The sequence below is a fragment of the Ursus arctos genome, unplaced genomic scaffold (genome assembly GCF_023065955.2).
Source record: "Ursus arctos isolate Adak ecotype North America unplaced genomic scaffold, UrsArc2.0 scaffold_25, whole genome shotgun sequence".
Lineage (NCBI taxonomy): Eukaryota > Metazoa > Chordata > Mammalia > Carnivora > Ursidae > Ursus > Ursus arctos.
The window spans coordinates 38,662,974-38,683,806 of NW_026622930.1; the positions used below are offsets into that span (position 1 = coordinate 38,662,974).

The following is a 20,833-nucleotide window of genomic DNA, read 5'->3' on the forward strand; positions in this document are numbered from 1 at the left end:
GCAGTAAAATGAAATGAATTACTGACACTTGCAACAACATGGATGAATATCAAAAGAATTATGCTAAGTGAAAGAAGCCAGACACGAAAGACTCCTTACTATAGATTGCAATCATAAGCAATTCTAGAACAAGGCAAAATGATATTGATAGAAAGCAGATCAGCGGTTGTTTCTAGGGGCCAGGGTGTGGGGGAGAGGATTGCAAAAAGATGTAAGGTAAGTTTTTGGGATGGGAATAGTTTGTACCTTGATTGTAGTAATGGTTATATGACTGGATACATTTGTCAAAATTCATTAAACCATACATTTAAATTGGTGAATTTTATTATATGTAAATTATACTTCAATAAAGGTGGATGAAAACACAGCTCTTCATTGGGATAACTGGAATGAAAGTATTCCTTGTTGGAGATATATATATCTCTTTGTGTTCTACCAAAAATGTGTAGGAAGGTGGGAGGTATGTCCTCATCTTTGTAAAGTATGTTTTCCATTGGTGCTGGGGCATTAAATGACCAGATAAATAATTTAGAAACACAAACAAATTTTAAAAGAAACCTAAGTCCATCCTACTGGGTAAGGAGTTCTTTTGTGGAGTGATGAAAACACTTTAGAGTTAGATGGTCATAGTAGTTGGATAACTTCGTGTATATATGAAAATAATAGCTGAATTGTACATACAGGGTGAGTATTATGGTATGTGAATTGCATCTTGATTTAAAAATCATTAAACATACAAGATCTTCTCATTTTCTTTTTTTCTTTTTTTGTAATATGGGTATGAAATGGAGGAAGCAGAGAAAAAGCAATGACAAAGGACTATTTTGAGTATCTTTTTATTTGTGACATTTGTTATTGGCATGTAGCTATTAAATAAGTATTAAAGTAAGAGATATGTATGTTACTGCTATCACTAATGCAACTAACTGCTTTTTAAACTCCCAACCAAAATCTTTTATAATTGTGAAAACAAGCATAGTAACCTGTTTATTTTTGAAGTTCCTTGTTGTCCGTAGCCACTTGAAGGCACTTTCTGGTAGAGTAGCTGTCTGTTGGTCAAGTGAGTCTGAGGTTTTACTCTGGGCATGATGGATTCAATATGGTTATAATTGAGGCATAAGACCTATAGAAAGAACACCTTATTAATCAGGCATTTAAATATGAAAACTGCTGTAAATATATTTTTGGTTTGAGATTATCAACATCCTAAAAACTATCAAGATGGTATAGATAAAACTTGGTCTATACAATATAATTTAATGACATATCAGTGTTAAAAATGACATAAATTTTTTATATCCCAAATGTTCTGGACTTGGCTTTGAATGTGTTTTTTATAATCTGAATTGCTGGGAAATGACAAGATTTCAAACAAGATAACGGAGACCCTAGAAAGCTGCTCAATGTTCTCAGTCTGCACTCCTGACTTCTTCAAGCCTGATATGGATGAAATAATTCTTTAGTTGGAGAGATCACCATTTCCCTATGTTTAAAAGGCCTTTGTAGGTAGCTCAGCCAAAGGTATAGGACAGGAGGCAATAAGGCTGCTTTGAGAACCTCAGTATCCTCCAATTTCATTCCATACCCACTTGCTATAGAGAGACCCTTCTATCCCATCTCCTACTGCAGAGTAAGATTTACTGCCTATAAGACAATCATATAAAACTGAGGTCAACCAAAATAATTTTGGAAAGTAATACTTTTTCTTGCTTGGTGAAAAAAAAACTTTAGGAATAATTTCTCTTCTTTAGTAACATAAAAATACATTTTAATCCAAAGTAAAGAAGATTACAACTTGCATTAAAAACCTTGAAAGAAAAAAAAATCTGTGAATGACTCACCTTCACATTAGGCAGATAGATTAGTCCACTGAATGAGGTAAGATTATTGTTTTGTAGATTCACATTACATACATTTCTAAATTGGTCGACTGGAATCAAAGCCACTGTTCTGAATTTAGATAAATACAGTCATAATTTTAATAGGAAAATTATGTAGGTGAATCATTCATGTACAATCCCAAAACCATTTAAAAAATAACTCATCTGACAAATGCTATGAAAAAGAATTGCCTTAGTGTAAAATGTATGGGTCAAATAATTGAATAAACATATGTGTTTGTTGGACACATATGTAAGAAAAAGACATAGAATTTGATTGCTTTAAAAATGTCCATTATTACATAAACATAGCACTATCACAAAAGAAACTTTTAAAATAAACATCTCCAATTTCTTTATAAGTTTACATACTTTATATGTAACTTTGTAAGTTACATATAAGTTCATGAAATTGCAGTGCAGTTGATATAGTAAATCATAAGATTTTTCAGGTTATATTCTGCAGAGGATATATGTGAAACACGTTATTTCTGAAATACCAGGAAGAAGTTAGGGATGGGAAAGAAAGCAGGTGAGGTTTTGGAAAAAGAGTTTTCTGTGCAATCTCCTGAAAACTTCTATGGCATTCCACCGTGTAAGGATGCTTTGGTAATTAAAAGCAATGCTTGATTCCTTGTCCATAGCTTTACAACTGTTCCATCTTCCTTTGAGCCATGATAGAGAAGAATATGAAGCTAAATTACTTTGCCTTAAGCACTTCTTTGAACAAATCCTAAACCCTGTAGTTATGCCTATGACATACTTTTATCCATTAATAAGTCATTCGTTCAATATATTTTTATTAGTATTTTCCAAGTACAGGCCATGTGTTTGGAAAGGCTACAACAAATATGAAAACATACCATCTCTGCCCTCATGAAATGGGATCCAGAAAAATTAAAATAAGGTAAAGTGGATATAATAGAGTTAGATGTAGTGGCATTTTAGGGAAAGAAAAACTGATCTGGGAAAGTCAGGAGTCACTTGAAGGTGGAGGAAGATCTTAGAATGAGCCTTGGAGAATTTATAGGTGTTTGTCGGGCAAATTAGAAAAAGAGTTATAGGTAGTGAACAAGTATAAGCAAAAGCAGAAACAGAATCACAGCATCTTGTGGTTGAGATTAAGGAACTAGAATATGTTAGAACTTCTGGAGTATAAAGAGTAATGGGCAGTAAAAGTAAGGATTACAAGAGATAAAAATAGATAGGTAATTAAAGAGTCTCCTATGCCATACAAAGGACTTTTACATTTTATCCTGTAGACAGTGGAAAGCCACTGAACAATGTTGAGAAGGGAAGTGATCTGGTAAAACTTGCGTCTGAGAGGCAGTATGGATGGATAATAAATGGATTTGCTGATGGAAGATTATGGAACACAAAAAACCAAAACTATCACCAAGAGAGTTTCTAAAATAGTTCAATTTCCCAACCTAGGCCAGTGGTGGTGACTGTGGAAAGAAGAGGGGATTTATGAGACATACTTAACAATATGGACTCTGTAGACTGTGGTGATCAATTACAAATGGAAGACAAAGGAGAGAGAAATGACAGATTTTTGGCTTGGGCAACAACAGCAGGTGAATGTTATTTTCTGGGTGCTCTCTAAAGAGCAACTGAATAGTCAAGTAAAGAGCTCAGGTTTGGACTAAATTTAAGGGCCATGATATAAATTAAAAATATGGCTAAAAATGTCTGTCTGTGAGGAGTGGAGAACAAGAAAAAGAGAGGAGAGAAAAGAATGTATTTGCCAGGAGGACAGTGAATAGCATCAGAGGAATAGTGGCAATAGAAGCCATATTGCACTGGGTTAGAGTAATATGATGACATTTTATATTTTATTTTTTATTTTTTTAAGATTTATTTATTTATTTTAGAGAGAGTGAGCAAGCAGGGGGAGGAAAAGAGAAGGATGGAGAAGGAGAGGGAGGGAAGCAGACTCCCCGCTGAGCATGGAGATCAGGCTCCATCTCACGACCCTGAGAATATGATGACATTTTAAATCATAGTGTGTGATAATGCATTTCAAAGAGTGGTGAAGTTAGCATGAGATTTTGAGGTAGGGAGGATGATTTTCTGAATTATTGGTTATATCTGGATAAGATGTGTATTAAATTATAAACCTTAGAAAATGATATTACATATTTAACTGTAGTATCGAAAAGCATGTAATAAAATGATTGTACCTGATGGACGATGAAGTCCAATTTAGTTCTTGCATTTGGGTGAAGTTTGAATGTCCTTGTCGTTCTGCAATCATGTCAGAAGTAAGCCTGCCACCAAACAAATCTTTTGCACACTCAGTCTCTGATGGTTCCTATATATAAGGACATTTAGAAAGTGATGTCTTCTCTTGCAGATGATTAAATGACATTAATTCTTCGGTTTTAGGTCAAAATGGAGTGGACTCATTTCTCCCTATTCCTCCTACTAAGTACAGCTGAAACTCTTACACGTTATATGTAAAATACAAAGGAGACTGAAAGGTTCAGAGAAGAAGGCAGACCAGCTAGGGACCTTGGGACCTGAGGAATGAAACTGTGGTGAGTTCCCTGGCATATTATTGTGATTTATAGTAAATATGTATTTTGTTTATCCACTGTTGCTAGCCTGGTCATATGGTTAGGCAGGAGAGCAAGGGAAATCTGGCCTATTAAAGGGATCCCATATAGGGGAGGGCCCTATGGAAATTTGAGGAGTACATTAAAGTAGGACACATTGATTCCCATCAGAACTTCCTTCCAGGTTTGAAAGGTGATTGGAATTGACAAGCAGATATCCCCATATGCTCACTTAAGGTGGCCACCTGGGTTTATGAACTAGGTGGACATTGGGGGGTCTACATCAATGCAGAGATGCTCTGAGGCACAAAATGGAATAAGTACTGTTCTGTCGGCCAGCAAAAGAGACCGAGACTGTAGATGACCATGTGGCAGATTTCCTTGGTGGGAAGGCCTTGAACATAGCTGGCAAGTCAGACTGATTCTAGTAGCCCTAAGGGGCTACAAAAGGGTCTGGATAGAAATAGATACTGACTCTGGACTGGGTTTTGCTTACCCAGTGGTAAATGCAAATGCTCAGAGTGCTATAAAAGAACTGGGACATAAGATATGATGCCAATTTAGACAGCTGACTGTTCTTTCTTCAGACCAAGGAACATACTTGACAGCCCATAATGTCCGACAATGGGCAGTAAGACCCTCCTTAAGAGTAATAGCTTGATAGAGAATTGGAATGGGCAATTAAAACATTGGTTGTCTAAAATGGGAAGATTAAAGCATGAAGGGCTGGTTTACACGCCTTTGTGAGAATGCTCACACAGTGTGAACATGAATGGGGCTAAAGGAATGTCCATAGATTTCTGTTTTTCTGGTGGCTGTGGAGAAGAATGCTGGTATGACTAGGCAATTCTTGGTAAGGGAAGATGGTGTTCATATACCACTATCCTTTTTATTCTTCCCCACATCACCTCAACTTTTGTTTCCTACCTGATCATAGGACCATGGCTACAACTGTAAGTGCTGGATAAGGGGATGAGTCCTAAGCAAGAAACTATAACTATGTTTTTAAGCCTTATGTCAGAATTCCTAAGGGCCTGTTGGGGATGGGTTTTGCCTTCACCCCATCTGACAAAATTGGGGTTAACAGTGAATGTAGCTATATTGTCTGGGGGCAAAAATAGCCCACTACTAGTCTTGCACCTGTATGATCTCACCTTATCTGAATGGGAGGGGACTGAGAGTGAGGTACTTGCTAAACTAGTATTGTTGTCTACAATCTAGACCAGCACAGTGACCCAACCTATCATCCCTTTCAAAGGTGGAAAAGTTTGGGTATAAATGGAAAGAAGAAGAAATATGGGTAAAGGAATTAATAAATAGGTTATATAGTGAGGGGAATCCAGTGTTACATTAGCACTTCAAAAGAGGCTTAGAGCAAGGGTTGCTATCAATTGATGAATGGATAAAGAAGATTGGTATATATATACAATGGAATATTGCTCAGCCATAAAAAAGAATGAAATCTTGCCATTCACAATGATGTGGATGGAGCTAGAGTGTATTATGCTAAGCGAAATAAGTCAGTCAGAGAAAGACAAATACCATATGGTTTCAGTTACCTGTGGAATTTAAGAAACAAAACAGATGAACATAGGGGAAGGAAAGAAAAAAAAAAGAGAGAGAGAGAAGGAGGTGGGTGGGGGTTTTCTGACATCAGTTCCTGAACTAGCTTGAGCCATAAAGGTGAAAACAATGTCTTGTTATTCATAACAAGCTTCTTTCAACCACATCTGAGTTTACGCTAAAAGGTGACTTTTAGAAAGTCCCTAAGGATGGGGGCTGTCTGCCAGAGGAGACAACCATAATTAGAGGTTTGAAACTTTCAGTCCCACCCCTGATCTCCAGAGAAGGGAAAAGGGCTGGAGGTTTAATCAGTCAGCATTGGTCACTGATTTAATCAGCCATGCCTAAATAGTGGAGCCTCCATAAAAACCCAAAAAGAGGGGCTTCGGAGAGAGAGCTTCAGGTTGGTGAACACATGGAGGTGCTGGAAAAGTGCTTTGCTTAGAGAGAGCATGGAAGCTCAGTGCCCCCTCCTATATACCTTGCCCTATGCCTCTCTTCTATCTGGTTGTTCTGAGTTTTATACCCTCTTATAATAAATCAGTAATCTAGTAAGCAAATGTTTTCCTGAGTTCTGTGAGCTGCTCTAGCAAATTAATCAAACCCAAGAAGAGGGTCATGGGAACCTCCTTTTTACAGCCAGTTAGTCAGAAGCGTAGATGCCAACCTGGACTTGTGATTGGTGTCTGAAGTGGGGGCAGGGGCAGCACTGTGGAACTGAGCCCTCTGGGATCTGATCCTATCTCCAGGTAGATAGTGTCAGAATTCAGCTGAATTCTGGGTCAGACAATTGCTTATACGTGGAAAACCCACACATTTGGTATCAGAAGTGTTGTGATTGCAGTGCAGTGTGAAAGTAAAGGAAACACACAGACACGGGTTTTCCTTTACATCTGGGTTTTCTTTTTGCTTCATATATGTGGGACTTGGTGCTGGAGACACCAGAAACCCAGAAAACAAGAGAAAACAAAAATTCACATAAACTTCACCTGCCCTCTATAGTCGAAAGACTAGGAAAAGCAAAGCCTAACAAGCCAGAAAACTTTTAGACACTAATGGGTCTACTCCAGCCAAATGCCATGGAATAAATTGTGTCATCTATACCTGTAAAAGCAGAATGGGAGCAGAGACTCCCCCTCTTGCCCTGGTGTAACAAGGCATCTCCCTATTACTCCCTTGCTGAGTGAGCAGCTTAGGCCTTCATCCTCTCTGAGCAGTAGTGAACCCCATACAAGTGTTACTAGAGAATACTTGGGCAGCCTGTTCCACTTCCACCCAGTAATAATGGCCGGGCACGCATGAGGCACTTCTGACTGGGAAGAGGAAACCAGTCAGGATAAGTCAGTGGAGGCCTGTGGGGACTGTGAGCTTCTACCCTGTCCTAGCAGGTAGTAAAGAACATACCTCCAGGTTGTCAACACAGGCCAGGTGGGGGAATTCGGGCTTCTACCTTCCACCTGACTGCAACATCACCTTACTTACAGTCACTAGTGACCCTGACATACTATTTTTTGTTCAAATATATTTTGCTTAAATATTAACTGTATTTTTCTAGGAAGTAGGAAGCTGGTTTTAGGCCCAAGAGAATGGTAGGGCTCCAGAACAATTTTCTATCCTGTCCCATAAAATTGTACTCTTCAAGTTTTTAGGCACTGAATTCAGTGGGTACAAATGTAGGCAACATCTTCCCTTTCCTGCTACCTCAATTTAGATAAGGATCGGCTAAAGGAGAAAATTTTAAAACCCAGATCTAAAGTGTGTTTGGGAGACCTAAGTTTGGGTATCATACTAGTGAGAAGGTAATGTTCAAAATGATTATGGCCTATGGATATTTGAATATGAATTGGACCAAATGCTATGAGTCGTAAAATGGCTTACAATTGAGATTCCATCCAAAGCTTTCAGTTCTGGAAGATGAAATATTACAAACAACCGGTAGTTTTCTTGATTCCATACAATAATATTTCCATACATGTCGAGAATGACCAGGTTGCATAAACCCTGGGTAATAAAAACACATACTTTTAAAGATATATCTATATATCCCTATCTGTCTCTGTCTCTACCTCTGTCTGTCTATCTATCTATCTATCTATCTATCTATCTACCTACACACATATACATACATACAAATACATACATATGTGTATATATGTAGTAGATACGACTCCAGCAAGTTTTTTTCCTCTTTAAGAATTTAACCATCCTCGAATTTTAATATTTGAATTACTTTATCATTTCATAGTGATTTCAGTGTACATTTAGTGATACACATAGTGACTTAAGTATACATTTTATTTTAGGAGTTATCCTGGCAGATCAATAAGTTCTAATTTTGTACAGTATTTCAATGGTATGTGTTAAATGATCAGAATCTCTTTTAGGATACTGCTGCTGAATGTATTACTATCTTTGCAAGTTTAAAACCATCTGCTTTGTTTATGGAATACTGTCCTATTAAATAGTATGCATGTGTGTATATAGATGTAACAGGAATGAAAAACACTGCCTTCTGATGAGGGATAAAGCTGATGTACTTCTATCTTCTGAGAGAGTAGCAGAACTCATCTTAAAGGAAAATGTGCTTTCTTATTAGGACATTTTGATGTGCCTTTGTTGTGCAGGAAGAGCCCAGAGTAGAGGTGGATGGGAGAGGTTAAGATAAGTGGGAGTAACACTACTCTGCATCATGATGTAAAATGGTTTATTTTGTTGCTGCTATCATTGATTAGGTTGCCTCTGCAGCTTTAGAAGAAGTAGTTATATTGGGGGAGTGGGAAGGGAGAAGACTGAATGCAAGGGAAGATAGGAAACAGACAAAAGTTTTTGGTAGAAGGTAAAATCCTAGCGATACGGTATCAGCAAAAGGAAAGAGGCCATCATAAGAGTCCCAGGGGTAGGGAATGGACATTGAGCTTTGTAAACTGTGAAGTCACACAATGCATTTGAAGTGAAATCCTATTCTGTGCTGTAGTAAACCTCCATTTTATTCAAATCTTCAGAAAAGCCTGTTATACAGTAGCCTTGACTTAGATGTTTCCTTGGGACGATTAAAGAGGACAAAGCTAGGCAAAGTCAGCTAGAAAGAGTTGGAGTCACCAGTAAAAACCAGGAAGTAAGTGAGACATAATCAAGAGTTCCTCTGAGAACAGAAAATGTTAAAGACTCTTACTCCAGCCAGATTGGGGAATCCTTGGAAATACTGAGGAAGGCTCTAGTTAGAAGGGGTGGGGCTTGGATATTTTATTTGTACTAAAAAAAAAAAATTGCCCTAGTAGGTTGTCAACTTGGGGACATTATGGTTACATATATATATGTTTTTATGTATGCATAAATTGAATGCAAGTACATTTTAGTAAACCTTGTTATTTGTTATTTTTATTTTTTATTTTGTTTATATTTTTCAATATTTTCCAAATCCTATACCTTGAACATGCATATTCATAATATAAGAAAAATATATATATTTTGGGGCGCCTGGGTGGCACAGGGCGTGATCCCGGCGTTGTGGGATCGAGCCCCACATCAGGCTCCTCCGCTATGAGCCTGCTTCTTCCTCTCCCACTCCCCCTGCTTGTGTTCCCTCTCTCGCTGGCTGTCTCTTCTCTGTCGAATAAATAAATAAAATCTTAAAAAAAAAAAAAAGAAATATATATATATATATATTTTAAAAAACAAAAACATTACCACCCCAGACAGTTACCTTTAAATTGTAGATCTCCTGATTGAGAGCAATATAGTTATTGCTTATGTATAATTCAAGCAGAGTGAAAGCTTTTTGTAAACCACTCAGTGAAGTGATTCTGTTGTTCTCAAGAGAAAGGGAGTGAAGATGAAGCAAGTTATCAAACGTGTGTTTTTCCAGACCAGTGAGAAGATTATTATTTATGCTGAGGCGGGTTAATTTAGTCAGCTTGGAAATGCCTACAAAAATAAGCAAATTCAAGAAAAGATTCAGATAGCACTAAAAAGTTAATTTAAAAAAATAACTGGTTGTTTTATCTTTACAGACTCTATAGTATTAACTGTCATTGTTTTAGGTTTTGTTGAAGAAGGATATGATGTATATAAAGTCCCAGCTAATAAATTCCAGTTTGGGATTTCTAAGTAGACCCAGTTTTCTTAGGTGTTAAGGGAAGGTATTATGTAGGAAATATTGAATTTTGCTTTCAAATAAATTTCAAGTGATATAATTAAGATTTTCACCATCATAGGAACACAAAGCTCAAAAAAATCACCAGCCCCCATTTTAAAACAGTAAAGGTAAGGAACTAGTTACAACACTTTGTAAAGTATTCTTCATTGTGGCATCATTTGTATTGAACCATTTGGCCTAATTCTACCTTTTTATGCTTAAAAGTACTTTAAGAGAGAACTTTAGAAAATGCCACCTCTCACCACAATCTAACTCTTATGTATGCTCTGTACTGGAGGTACTTCTTAACTGTAGGTATATGGTGTAAGTTGAAAGATGAGAACTTTGGCATCAGAGTTGGTTTCAGATGTATAATGACTAGATTTGGGACCATAAGTATATTACGTAAAATTTTGTAACCTCTGTGCCTTATTTTCCTCATCCATAAAAAGGACGTACTGAAGGGAGCCTCAGTGGCTCAATTGGTTGGGCATCTGACTCTTGATCTCAGCTCAGGTCTCAATCTCACGGTTGTAAATTCAGGCCCCACACTGGACGTGGAGTCTACTTAAAAAAAAAAAAAAAGGACATACTGAAATCTACTTCTAAGGGGTTATGGAAACAAATGGAATGGCATTTGAAAAGTGTCGGTTATAGCTTTTGGCAAATAATTGGTTCTTAGTACATTTTTGCTGGCCTTTCATGCAAGCCTTCATCGTGAGACTACACAACGCTGAAAGTAAATTGATCTAACAAGTTAGGATAAAACCATCAAGGCAAAAATCCTTAGAGGAATATTAAACCTATCTGTGTCTGGAGAAAAGAAGAGAAATATCTGTTAAACTTGAGTGAGGTAAAACCATCATCTCTGAAAAGTGGGTACAGGAAAAATATAGGTTGGAGAATTCTTCCCTTCAGTGAGATGATGGATGGGAATAAAAAGGAACCGGGCTCTCATTTATACATACAAATCAAAACTAACACCATATTGTATGGGAATGGAAGACTGGTGATGGTTCTAAAGACAGATGTCTGAGCTACCCCAGGTTTACTCAATTGAAATCTACAAAGGAGGGGCCTGTGAATCTGTAGATTCAAGAAGTGTCCCAAGTGATTATTATGAAACAAGTTTTAGAAGCAGATCGTTAAGAGCCATCAAAATAAAGTATAGCTAATGTTATACATACTGTTTTTTAAAGATATTTAGTACTTGCTTTTACATATGTAATTTTTTGAAATAGAATTTTCTAGTTTATGAAAAAACACGCGCGCGTGCGCGCGCACACACACACACACACGCTGAAAAGAATCCAACAATTCAAAAGTGAGTAAAGTATAAATTAAGTCTCTTCCAGTCATGATTTCTCATTTTTACCTTCTCTTCTTGACAAGGACAACCTTGTTAGCAAAATGCACAACCAGAAATATTCTGTACCCAGAGAAACCCAATATTAGTAAAGCTGTTTAACAGCACTTTATATGGATCCCTATAAAAGGTTGTATAGTACGGGGGTGCCTGGGTGGCTCAGCTGTTAAGTGTCTGCCTTCAACTCGGGTCATGATCCCGGGATCCTCGGATCGAGCCCCGCATCGGGCTCCCTGCTTGGTGGGAAGCCTGCTTCTCCCTCTCACATTCCCCTTGCTTGTGTTCCCTCTCTCACTGTCTCTATCAAATAAATAAATAAAATCTTTAAAAAAAAAAAAGGATTGTATAGTATGTTTGATTTTCAACCTCTAGTGAATAAAGTTTTCATTTTTGCTAAAGTCTTCACATTTCCAAATGTAACCTTAATTCCATATTTTGAAAAATGAACTGGGCTGCTTTATCTTTTTCAAAAGCACATCTCACTCATTCATTCGTTTTTCCCACTCTGTAGATATTAATCACTGCCTAGTTTGTAATGTACTAGGTTTGGTATAGGTGGTAAACATTGGCACAGAAGAAAGAGGGATGTCAGAGGAGGTGCAAGTTGGCTAGCTGGGCTCATTACACATTGCAAACAGTCACAGATCCCATCAGTAGATGTGCAGAACCTTCTGCCCCAAACCTTCTTGTAACTTCTCTCAGCATCTTCCTCCTCAGACTCAGAAATTCTGTCCTCAGTGTTATTCATTTTTTGCTCTTGTTAATTAGATGTTCATATTTTAAGATTTTCAAATTCTCACATACCTTCTATTTTTGAGATACAATTTCCATCTAATGTGAGCTCTTCCAAGTTAACACAGGATTCCAAGCCTTCCATTTTAGTGAGATTATTGTTGCTGAATGATGCCCATTTCAAATTTTCCAATTTTTCTAAATTTGTGATTTCAAAGAGATGTTGCCCATCTAAATTTAAAGCAGTTATCTGTAGAATAATTCACATTTTATGTTACTTCCGAATCTTATCAATAAACTCAGTGCTACAAGGCTAACAACAAAATAATTCGGATGTGGTAAGTGACGTCAAAGGAATTCCTTCAGGAACTAAAGACATAGTGAAGCTTACAAAAGAGTAAGATTTGACAAGATTATAACTCCAAGACGGACTTATATGGTTTTATGGATGCTGTGCTGTGCCAGATTCCCACCGAAGTGAAAGACTTGTCCCAGCTACTGGGAGTGCTGTTGGCGGAAAACCTATGGCTGTCAGCGCCTTCGGGGACAGCCTCAGCTGCAGAGAGCTGCCTTGCTCAAGGTCACGCTCCTTCCTAGGCTGGCCCGCATCCAATGATGGAAGGATATAAAGGCCTGGCCATTTCAGCCCAACCTGGGACAAATTTAAAGAGTCATTCTAATTCCACAACTCACTGTTTTGGTCAGCCAGAGCTGTCAGTGGGCTTGCATCACAGCTAAATATCTGTAATAGCTGGTAATAAAAATAATGTATAAGGGTGCTTTGTGTAGCAAAAAGAAGCTGGTGGTGCCCTCTAACCCTTCCGCCTTATCCTTGGCTGAATTCTGACCAGTTCCCCTAGTCCTGTGCCAGGATTCTTGATTTCTTTTACATTGCTACCCAAACTTTTGGCTGTATCTCTCGTTCTGAGCTTTCAAGTTCGCATGCTTATTTTGATGTATTATCAAAACCTACCCTTTGGTCTTGCAGTATACATTTATCCTAAATCTCTAGTTCTGTAGTGATCACCATTAAGGCCTAGTCCGTGTGACATTACCGTTCACGACTTGACCTCCTTGTTTAATTTTAATTTGGCTCTTCCAGTTTTCTGCCTTTTACCTATTTGTACTCTTTTTTATGATACACAGACCAAAGCTGACTAAAATCCATTGAAATTAAGCTTTTATATTAGATTTAATAGAATTAGCTTTTACCTTCAAGTACCAGTTTCCGCTCAGATGTAAATGTGGTCCTAACTTTGAAATCTGTGTCAGAATTTTGGCAGAAGGCCATATGCTAAGTATCCGTGGTCTCTCCTCTTTGGTACCAGAATGCCGTAAGAGAGAGAACTAATAAAATAAAAAACACATGATGAATAAAAGAAATGGCATATAGCAGGTCATTTATATATAGTAAAGTATTGTATCCTAGATGAGTGGCCCAATGAATAATTTTAAAATATGACATTTAATTTCCTTAAAATGTTTTTAATATCTAGATGTACTTTATATATTTTACTTGTTGTCTTAGCAGATATTTAACCATTACAAAATAAAAGTTATAGAACTATGAAAGGGTTGCTTTGTACAAATATCCATATAATCCATCCATTGAACAAGTTTCAGAGCTAGAATATTCCTCCTGCCTTGGAAGCTCCCTGTGTCCCATCCTAACCCTTTTCCTCTCCTTCCCCTCAGAAGCCATCACTCACCTCACATGTATCAATCAATGCTCTAAGAAGCAGTCAGATGATCTCAGATTTTCTATTTACCATTCATTTGCTTTATAATAAATAATAAGACCATAAATAATAGTCTTACACATATTGGAACCTTGTGTGAATTGAATAATAAGTATGTGTTCTTCTAGGACTTGCTTTTTTGCTCAACCTTGTGTTCATGAGATTCATGTATGCTGCTGTATGTAGTGGTAGTTCATTCAGGTGTCACTGCTAGACAGTACTTCCTTAGCGATTCACCCATCAGTGAACACTGGGGCCGATTTCAGTTTTTCACACTGTTGTTATGAATATTCTTGACTCCTGCTGCATACATGCAAGAGTTTCTTTAGAGAACTTGCTGGGTTATAGGGAAAGTATATATTCAACTTTCCTAGATTTCCAAATTATTTTCCAAAGTGGTTATACCAATTGCCACTTCTACTTCAAATTTTTGCTAAAACTTGATATTGTCAGGCTTTAAAACTTTCGCCAACTGGTGACTCTAAGTTGGCACGTTGTGTGGTTTTAACGTTCATTTTCTTGAGTACTAGTGTGGTAGAGCATCTTCTCCTGTGATTTGGCTATTCTAATTTCCTCTCCGATATCTTTTGCCTATTTTTCTGTTTGTTTTGTTGTCTTTTTTTCTGATATATTCTGGATATATAAATAATATCTTTTGTCATTCAGATGTGTTGCAATTTATTCCCCGCAGTATATAGATTGGTTTTTTCCCTTTCTTTATGGTGGGCCCTTTAAGGAGCAGATATATTAATTTTAATGTAGACAAATCCAGTCTTTTATATTTATACTCTTGGTTTCTTGTGTAATAAATTCTTTCCTCATTCAAGATCATAATGACAATCTCTGACCTTTACTTCTAAAACATTCTTGATTTTGACTTTTATAGTGAAGTCCTTAAGGCACTTGTCCCAGTGCCTTTTATTGACTAGCCTCCCTGATCTGTAAAGGCAGCTCTGCTTGTTGTTTATCAAGTTTCCATGTATGTATGGGTCCATATTAGGTCTTTATGTTCTGTTCTCTTGGTCTGTGCCAGATTTACTTTTCTTTATGTAGGCTCCACCCCCAGCATGGAGCCCAGTGTGGGGCTTGAACTCATGACCCTGAGATCAAGACCTGAGCTGAAATCAAGAGTCAGACACTTAACTGACTGAGCCAGCCAGGCGCCCCAAATCTGCATTGTCTTAAAGGATTTTAGTAAGTTTTGATTTCTGGTAGGGTAAATCCCCCACTCTTCTTGAGGCATTAATTATATTTTTATCAACAAAAAAGTTTCTTTCCTTCATTTTGAATAGATCCTAAATTAAACATTAATAAATTAATATTCAAATATCTAACAAAAAGTAAATAGCTAGAGAGCTAGAGTAAAGATATTTAAGATGAAGCTACTTTGGCCAAAGTATAACATTCTTAATCTGGATAATATGTGCATTCCCCATGCCCCCAAAGTTAATAGGTTGTGTGTGTGTGTGTGTGTGTGTGTGTGTGTCTCAGCCAGACACCTATAATATCAATACTAGGTAGGTAATTCACCAAGTGCTTTATCAAGGCTTCCAAGCTTACCTTATCCATAGAAAGTTGTTTATTTTCATGTAGGCTTTAGAAAGGACTCTGGTGAGTTCAGATTGATAGTAAAAAAAGTTACCCTAGAGGCATTTTTGTTGATTTTTGGGGTAGTGTGAAGGGATGAGAATACATACAACCAGTTGGTATTTAAATGGGATATATTCACACAGAGAAAAAAGTTCAAGTGATATGAATGTTCTATATTAATTGATTTTTTATTAGAATGCTAGGAGAGGATACAGAATCTTAATAAACAGGAGTATGGAAAATATAATTTGGATATTCTAAATAGCACAAAAATATTAAACAGTAAAATCCAACCTGAGTAATCTTTGTTCCAGTAATAAATTTCATAGCTGCTGTTGTTTCTTCTTCAGAAATGAGGAGTCCATCTAAATGAGTGAGAGTCTTTAATCTGCCAATAACACTCAGCCTTAATGTGGCTGGCTTGGGAAAAAGAACAAAAAGTTAATTTTTACAAAATATTACATATGTTATGGCATGGAAAAGAGTGCTTCTTCATTCCTTCCCATGTAATTCAAAATTATGCTTCTCCCACTTTATTAGCTATATCTACAAATAAGGGTTTAATTTAGTTCTTTGGTGGCTGAAATTAAGTTCTATTTAAGAACTGATCTGTTTTGTTTGGAGGTGGATAGCACTACTCTTATGAAGGAAGGGAAGTCCTGTAAGCTGTTGAAAAGTGTGGTGGAAAGTGTTCAGAGAACTGCAGTGCCTCCTGTTTATCTAGATAGCAGTTAGTCAGCTCTGGGTGTGCTTCTGTCTGGATCTTTAGCCCTTGATGTCTAGTTTGGCAACAGGAAGAGAGCTGTTCTATGGCCAGGCACATTCTGGGTCTGCTTTGGCAAAAGAAAAATATCCTTCAGTTTTTCTGAGCAAAAAAGAAGAAATACAACAATGTAAACATAGTAATGTGAATTTAATAGAACGAATCATTAGCCTCTTTTTAAAATGTTGAACAGTCTTACATTTTTGAAAAGCAAGGAAAGGAGGATTCTTGAAATTATGAAGTTGGGGCTTATTTTAAATACTTGGGGATACCCTTAAGCATAATCATTGAATATTGGAATTTCTTAGCATGAATCTATGTATTTTTGTGATGAGAAAAAAATAGTGGTCAATCAAATTTCCCTTTATAGCAGAACATAAGTCTTTATGATACTGGTTTATCAGGGGAAGTGACAAATTTGTTCCCCCCTTAATGGTCTGTCTCTCTCATTGTATTCTTTTTTTTTTTAAGATTTTATTTATTTACATGTCAAAAAGAGAGAGAGAGCGCACAGGCTGGGGGAGCCGCAGACAGAGAAGCAGGATCCCCACTGAGCAAGGAGCCCAATGTGGGACTTGATCCCAGGACCCTAGGATCATGACCTCAGTTGAAGGCAGACACTTAACCGACTGAGCCACCCAGGCATCTTATATTCTATTATTCTTGCTCCCATGCCTCATTTCAGTAGGTTCTTGTACACTGAGCTATATAAACTCTCCCAAGGTTTGCAAATGGCAATGGTATCTAACACTCTTAAAGCCACAATACTCTCAAACTATTAGAGCTTATCAAAAAAAATCTTTTAGTAACATTTGATTCATTTGATCACTACATTACACTAAATTCAACTTATGAAATACTTAAAGGGAATTCTAGTAAAACAAAGATAGTTTGTCTATTTCTGGCTACTACTGAATAGTAGTGAGAAATAAAAATAGTAGGCTTTGAAATAAAAATGATCATTTGCTTTTCTATAAGCACATCTGCTGCCTACCTTTTGCCACGGATTATGCCTAATATCAAGAGTAAGAAGGTTTGTGGTATGTTTGCATAGCATATTTATTTCATCACCAGATTTTTTCAGTTGATTCCAGCTCAAGTCTAAGTGCTTCAGTTTCATCAGACCTCTAAATCCCTCCAGGGTTATCACATGGTTATGGCTTGCATCCAAATATTCAAGGTTATACTGTAACACATACAGATAGAAGTGGTTCTAAAAAGGATCACAGCTTGTATTTACAGAGTTTTCTCTATGGTTCACTAAGTACTTTATATGCTTTTTGGTGGTTCTTACAGAGAGCCTACACGGTAGATATATTGCAATTATGGTATCAACATATGTATTCTCCCAGAGAGCTACAGGTATTTTATTTTTAGACCTCTCTTAATTCTCACTTCACCCTTGTAACGTGGAGAGACAGTGTTTGTTTTCATAGAAAAGAAGGCAAAGAGTAACTGACAAGACAGTCTGTCCCCAAGAAACAAGGAATTACAATTCTTACTATCTGGACTTCTGGTTTATACCACTGAACCCACAGCCTGGCTAAAAAAAGGTTATTTTCACAGGTAGAAATTAAACCTATTCTATAATTCTCATTTTTAAAAGTACATGACATTTAATAACTTAAAAATCATTACTCATGGATGGTCTATGTTGGAAATTTGGGAAATGTAGTAAATAAATTAAAAGAAAAATAGAAAGCACATATAATTCTATTGCTCAGAAGGAACCACTGAAAACATTGTTTTTTAATTATATGCGCACTTATTTTTCTTACATAAAAGATTGTATTATATAGAAATTTGTATCCCTTTAATGTTCACACATCATTAAATATTCTTCAAAATGGTTTTTCATGATTGTATAATATTACAATAAGTGAATTTTTAGGATTATTTTAAACATTTTACTATGAACAATTATGTGGCTTCTCATTGTTGGCAACACTGAAACAAACATCCATGATCATGATACTTTAACTGAGACTCTGATATTTTTTCAGACAAGATTTTTAGAAATGGGATTATTAGTTTTAAGGATTTCTATATTGTTAAGATTTTTTTTAACTTTTTTTTTTTTTTAAAGTAGGCTCCACGCCTCGTGGGGAGCCTAACACAGGGCTCAAACGCATGACCATGAGCCAAGAACAAGAGTTGGATGCTCAACCAGCTGAGCCACCCAGGCACCCCATATTGTTAAGATTTTTGATAAATACTGCTAAATAATTTTCAAGGAAGTTTGTACCAGTTTTTTCTTCCAACAGTAGAATATGGGAATGCTCATTTTCTTAAATACCTACCAGTTCACCTGCTTTATTTTAATTTACATTGCTTATTACCAGTGAAATTGAACATTTTTCCATGTGTTTTGTATTAGCCATTTTTAAATTTTTTTTTGTTTATTGTGTTTCTTGTCTTTAGCCATTTATCTATTCAGATCTTCATCTAATTATTTGTAAGAAGTCTTTAAGACTTAATTTGTTACTTCTATTTGTTGCAAATAAAATTTTCTTTTAAGGTATATAGTAATTCAGACATAGAACAAAGAAGAGATAAAGAGAACTTTAAGAAGATATTTTGCAACATTTTTTAAAAATAAAAGGTATTACTACAGATTAAAAGTGAACTTGATTTCTTTATAGGTAATTCAAACACTTATTTGAATTCAGCATAGAATTCGTCACTGCTATAGTTCATAGTCTTGGAAAAGCACTTATTATAGTGGTTCAGGTTGCAGGATTTGAATATACAGACCATTAAAATCTTTTTCTTTGCTTCAGATCATTAAAATCTTTAAAAAAATTCCTGGAAACCAAATAGCATTACTGACTTTTTATTCTCATAAGCAAACATAGTAAAACAAACAAACATACAATCATTTGCTGTCATAATTTCTTGAACAAAAGGATATTTGATAGTATTAAGGACATAATCTTAGAACAGTCTTTTAAATGAAATCAATTTGGCTTTATGAAAATTTACTACATGGCCTGTCTTCTCCCAGTTTTCATCATACAGTGGTAAAAACTTGTCCCACATTCTGGCATTGGAATGCAGACTGCATGTGGGAACCATACATCATAAAAAGATAACTGCCTTCTTTCCTTGAAAACAGGGATGGGATCTTCATTTTTATATTCCTGAGATATAAACAGACTCTATGACACAGATATGCATGGAACAGTATTTTCAGTTTTGTAGCAGGGGTTTCTTTCTTAATATTTCTTGTGCTTCAGTTTGTCTTTCTTAAATTACAGTACAGTACAGCCAGCTTACAAAGATTAAAACCCACAACACCCCTTTTAAAAATTCTTAGGGGAAATGGTTCATTCTCTAAATACAAATTAGCTTTCTCTAGACATCAGGAACACGTTAGCAATAAATTTTTCATTGGAAAAGATCAGATGGAAGTACTGTCTCAATAAAAAATTAGGCACATAATCTAGATTAAGACTGCAAATAGCCGTACATATTTGTCTTTCCCTGGGCAATTCTGACGGTGGTGGAGCTGTTTTCAGAGGAAAAAATCTCTTCCTGTTCCTTTCTCTTAGATACTCTCTTTTCCTGACAGTTCAGGTGAGTGAATGATAAACTTGCAGCTTAGGACTTTTAAAATTATCTTGTATGGATGTCTTGTTTAGACTTCTAAAAAACCATGTAGTGTATATATTTTCCCCAGCATTAATGAAGCCTAAGTCTTCCATTATATAAACAGTGTTAGGTTGGGTATTTTGATTTAAAAGGCAAGGCCAGGATGATGAACACTTAAGAACAATACATTTACTTTCTGCAACCTAATAGAAGCAACTTCAAGCATGCAAAAAGGGTAGGGAAACTCTCCATGTTAGAGACAAGCTTAAGGAAAATGATAGTAAAAACGAGATATCTCAAAGGCAACTTAAAAAATGTAGAAGCCAATAGGAATGACAGGTGAGTGATTAAACTAGATCATAACCTTTTGTAATGCTAGGACAAACATAATTCATATTAAATACACATACAAAGCACACCACTAGAGAATAAAGAGACAGAAGCAGCATAAGTTTTCTTTTTTTAAAGATTTTATTTATGTGACAGAGAGACAGCCAGCGAGAGAGGGTACAGAGCAGGCGAGTGAGAGACGAAGAAGCAGGCTCCCAGGAGAGGAGCCCGATGTGGGACTCGATCCCGCAACGCCGGGATCACGCCCTGAGCGGAAGGCAGACGCTTTAACGACTGCGCTACCCAGGCGCCCCAAAGCAGCATAAGTTTTCAATCTCTCTGAATCCTCACATGAAAACAGAATAAATTGATAAAACCCAAATTGTATGGACAACATTTATAACAAAACTATATGACAAGGTAGTTCCATAAGCCCCCAAAGAAGTTGTAAGGATAAACCACCAACAACCACAAGAACTACATGGTATCCATATCTATGTAATAGGAAGAAGGAAGCATCAGGGCAGTATCTGATGGACCTGAGAATAATGGAGCCCACAAACAGCCCATGTTTACTGGAAAGTAT

General features: G+C 36.5%; 1 protein-coding gene across 1 annotated transcript in view; it reads right to left on the reverse strand.

Moving 5' to 3' along the window:
- LRRC9 (leucine rich repeat containing 9) overlaps positions 1–20,833 on the reverse strand; it is a 137,735-nt gene that overhangs the window by 58,154 nt on the left and 58,748 nt on the right. Inside the window, exons 18-26 of the mRNA XM_057318557.1 lie at positions 17,321–17,512; positions 15,858–15,983; positions 13,447–13,581; positions 12,307–12,484; positions 9,705–9,925; positions 7,880–8,002; positions 4,064–4,194; positions 1,842–1,950; positions 984–1,123 (exon numbers count right to left, since the gene is read on the reverse strand). Of these exons, the coding sequence (XP_057174540.1) occupies positions 984–1,123; positions 1,842–1,950; positions 4,064–4,194; positions 7,880–8,002; positions 9,705–9,925; positions 12,307–12,484; positions 13,447–13,581; positions 15,858–15,983; positions 17,321–17,512 (1,355 nt within the window). The remainder of the gene's footprint in view (positions 1–983; positions 1,124–1,841; positions 1,951–4,063; positions 4,195–7,879; positions 8,003–9,704; positions 9,926–12,306; positions 12,485–13,446; positions 13,582–15,857; positions 15,984–17,320; positions 17,513–20,833) is intronic.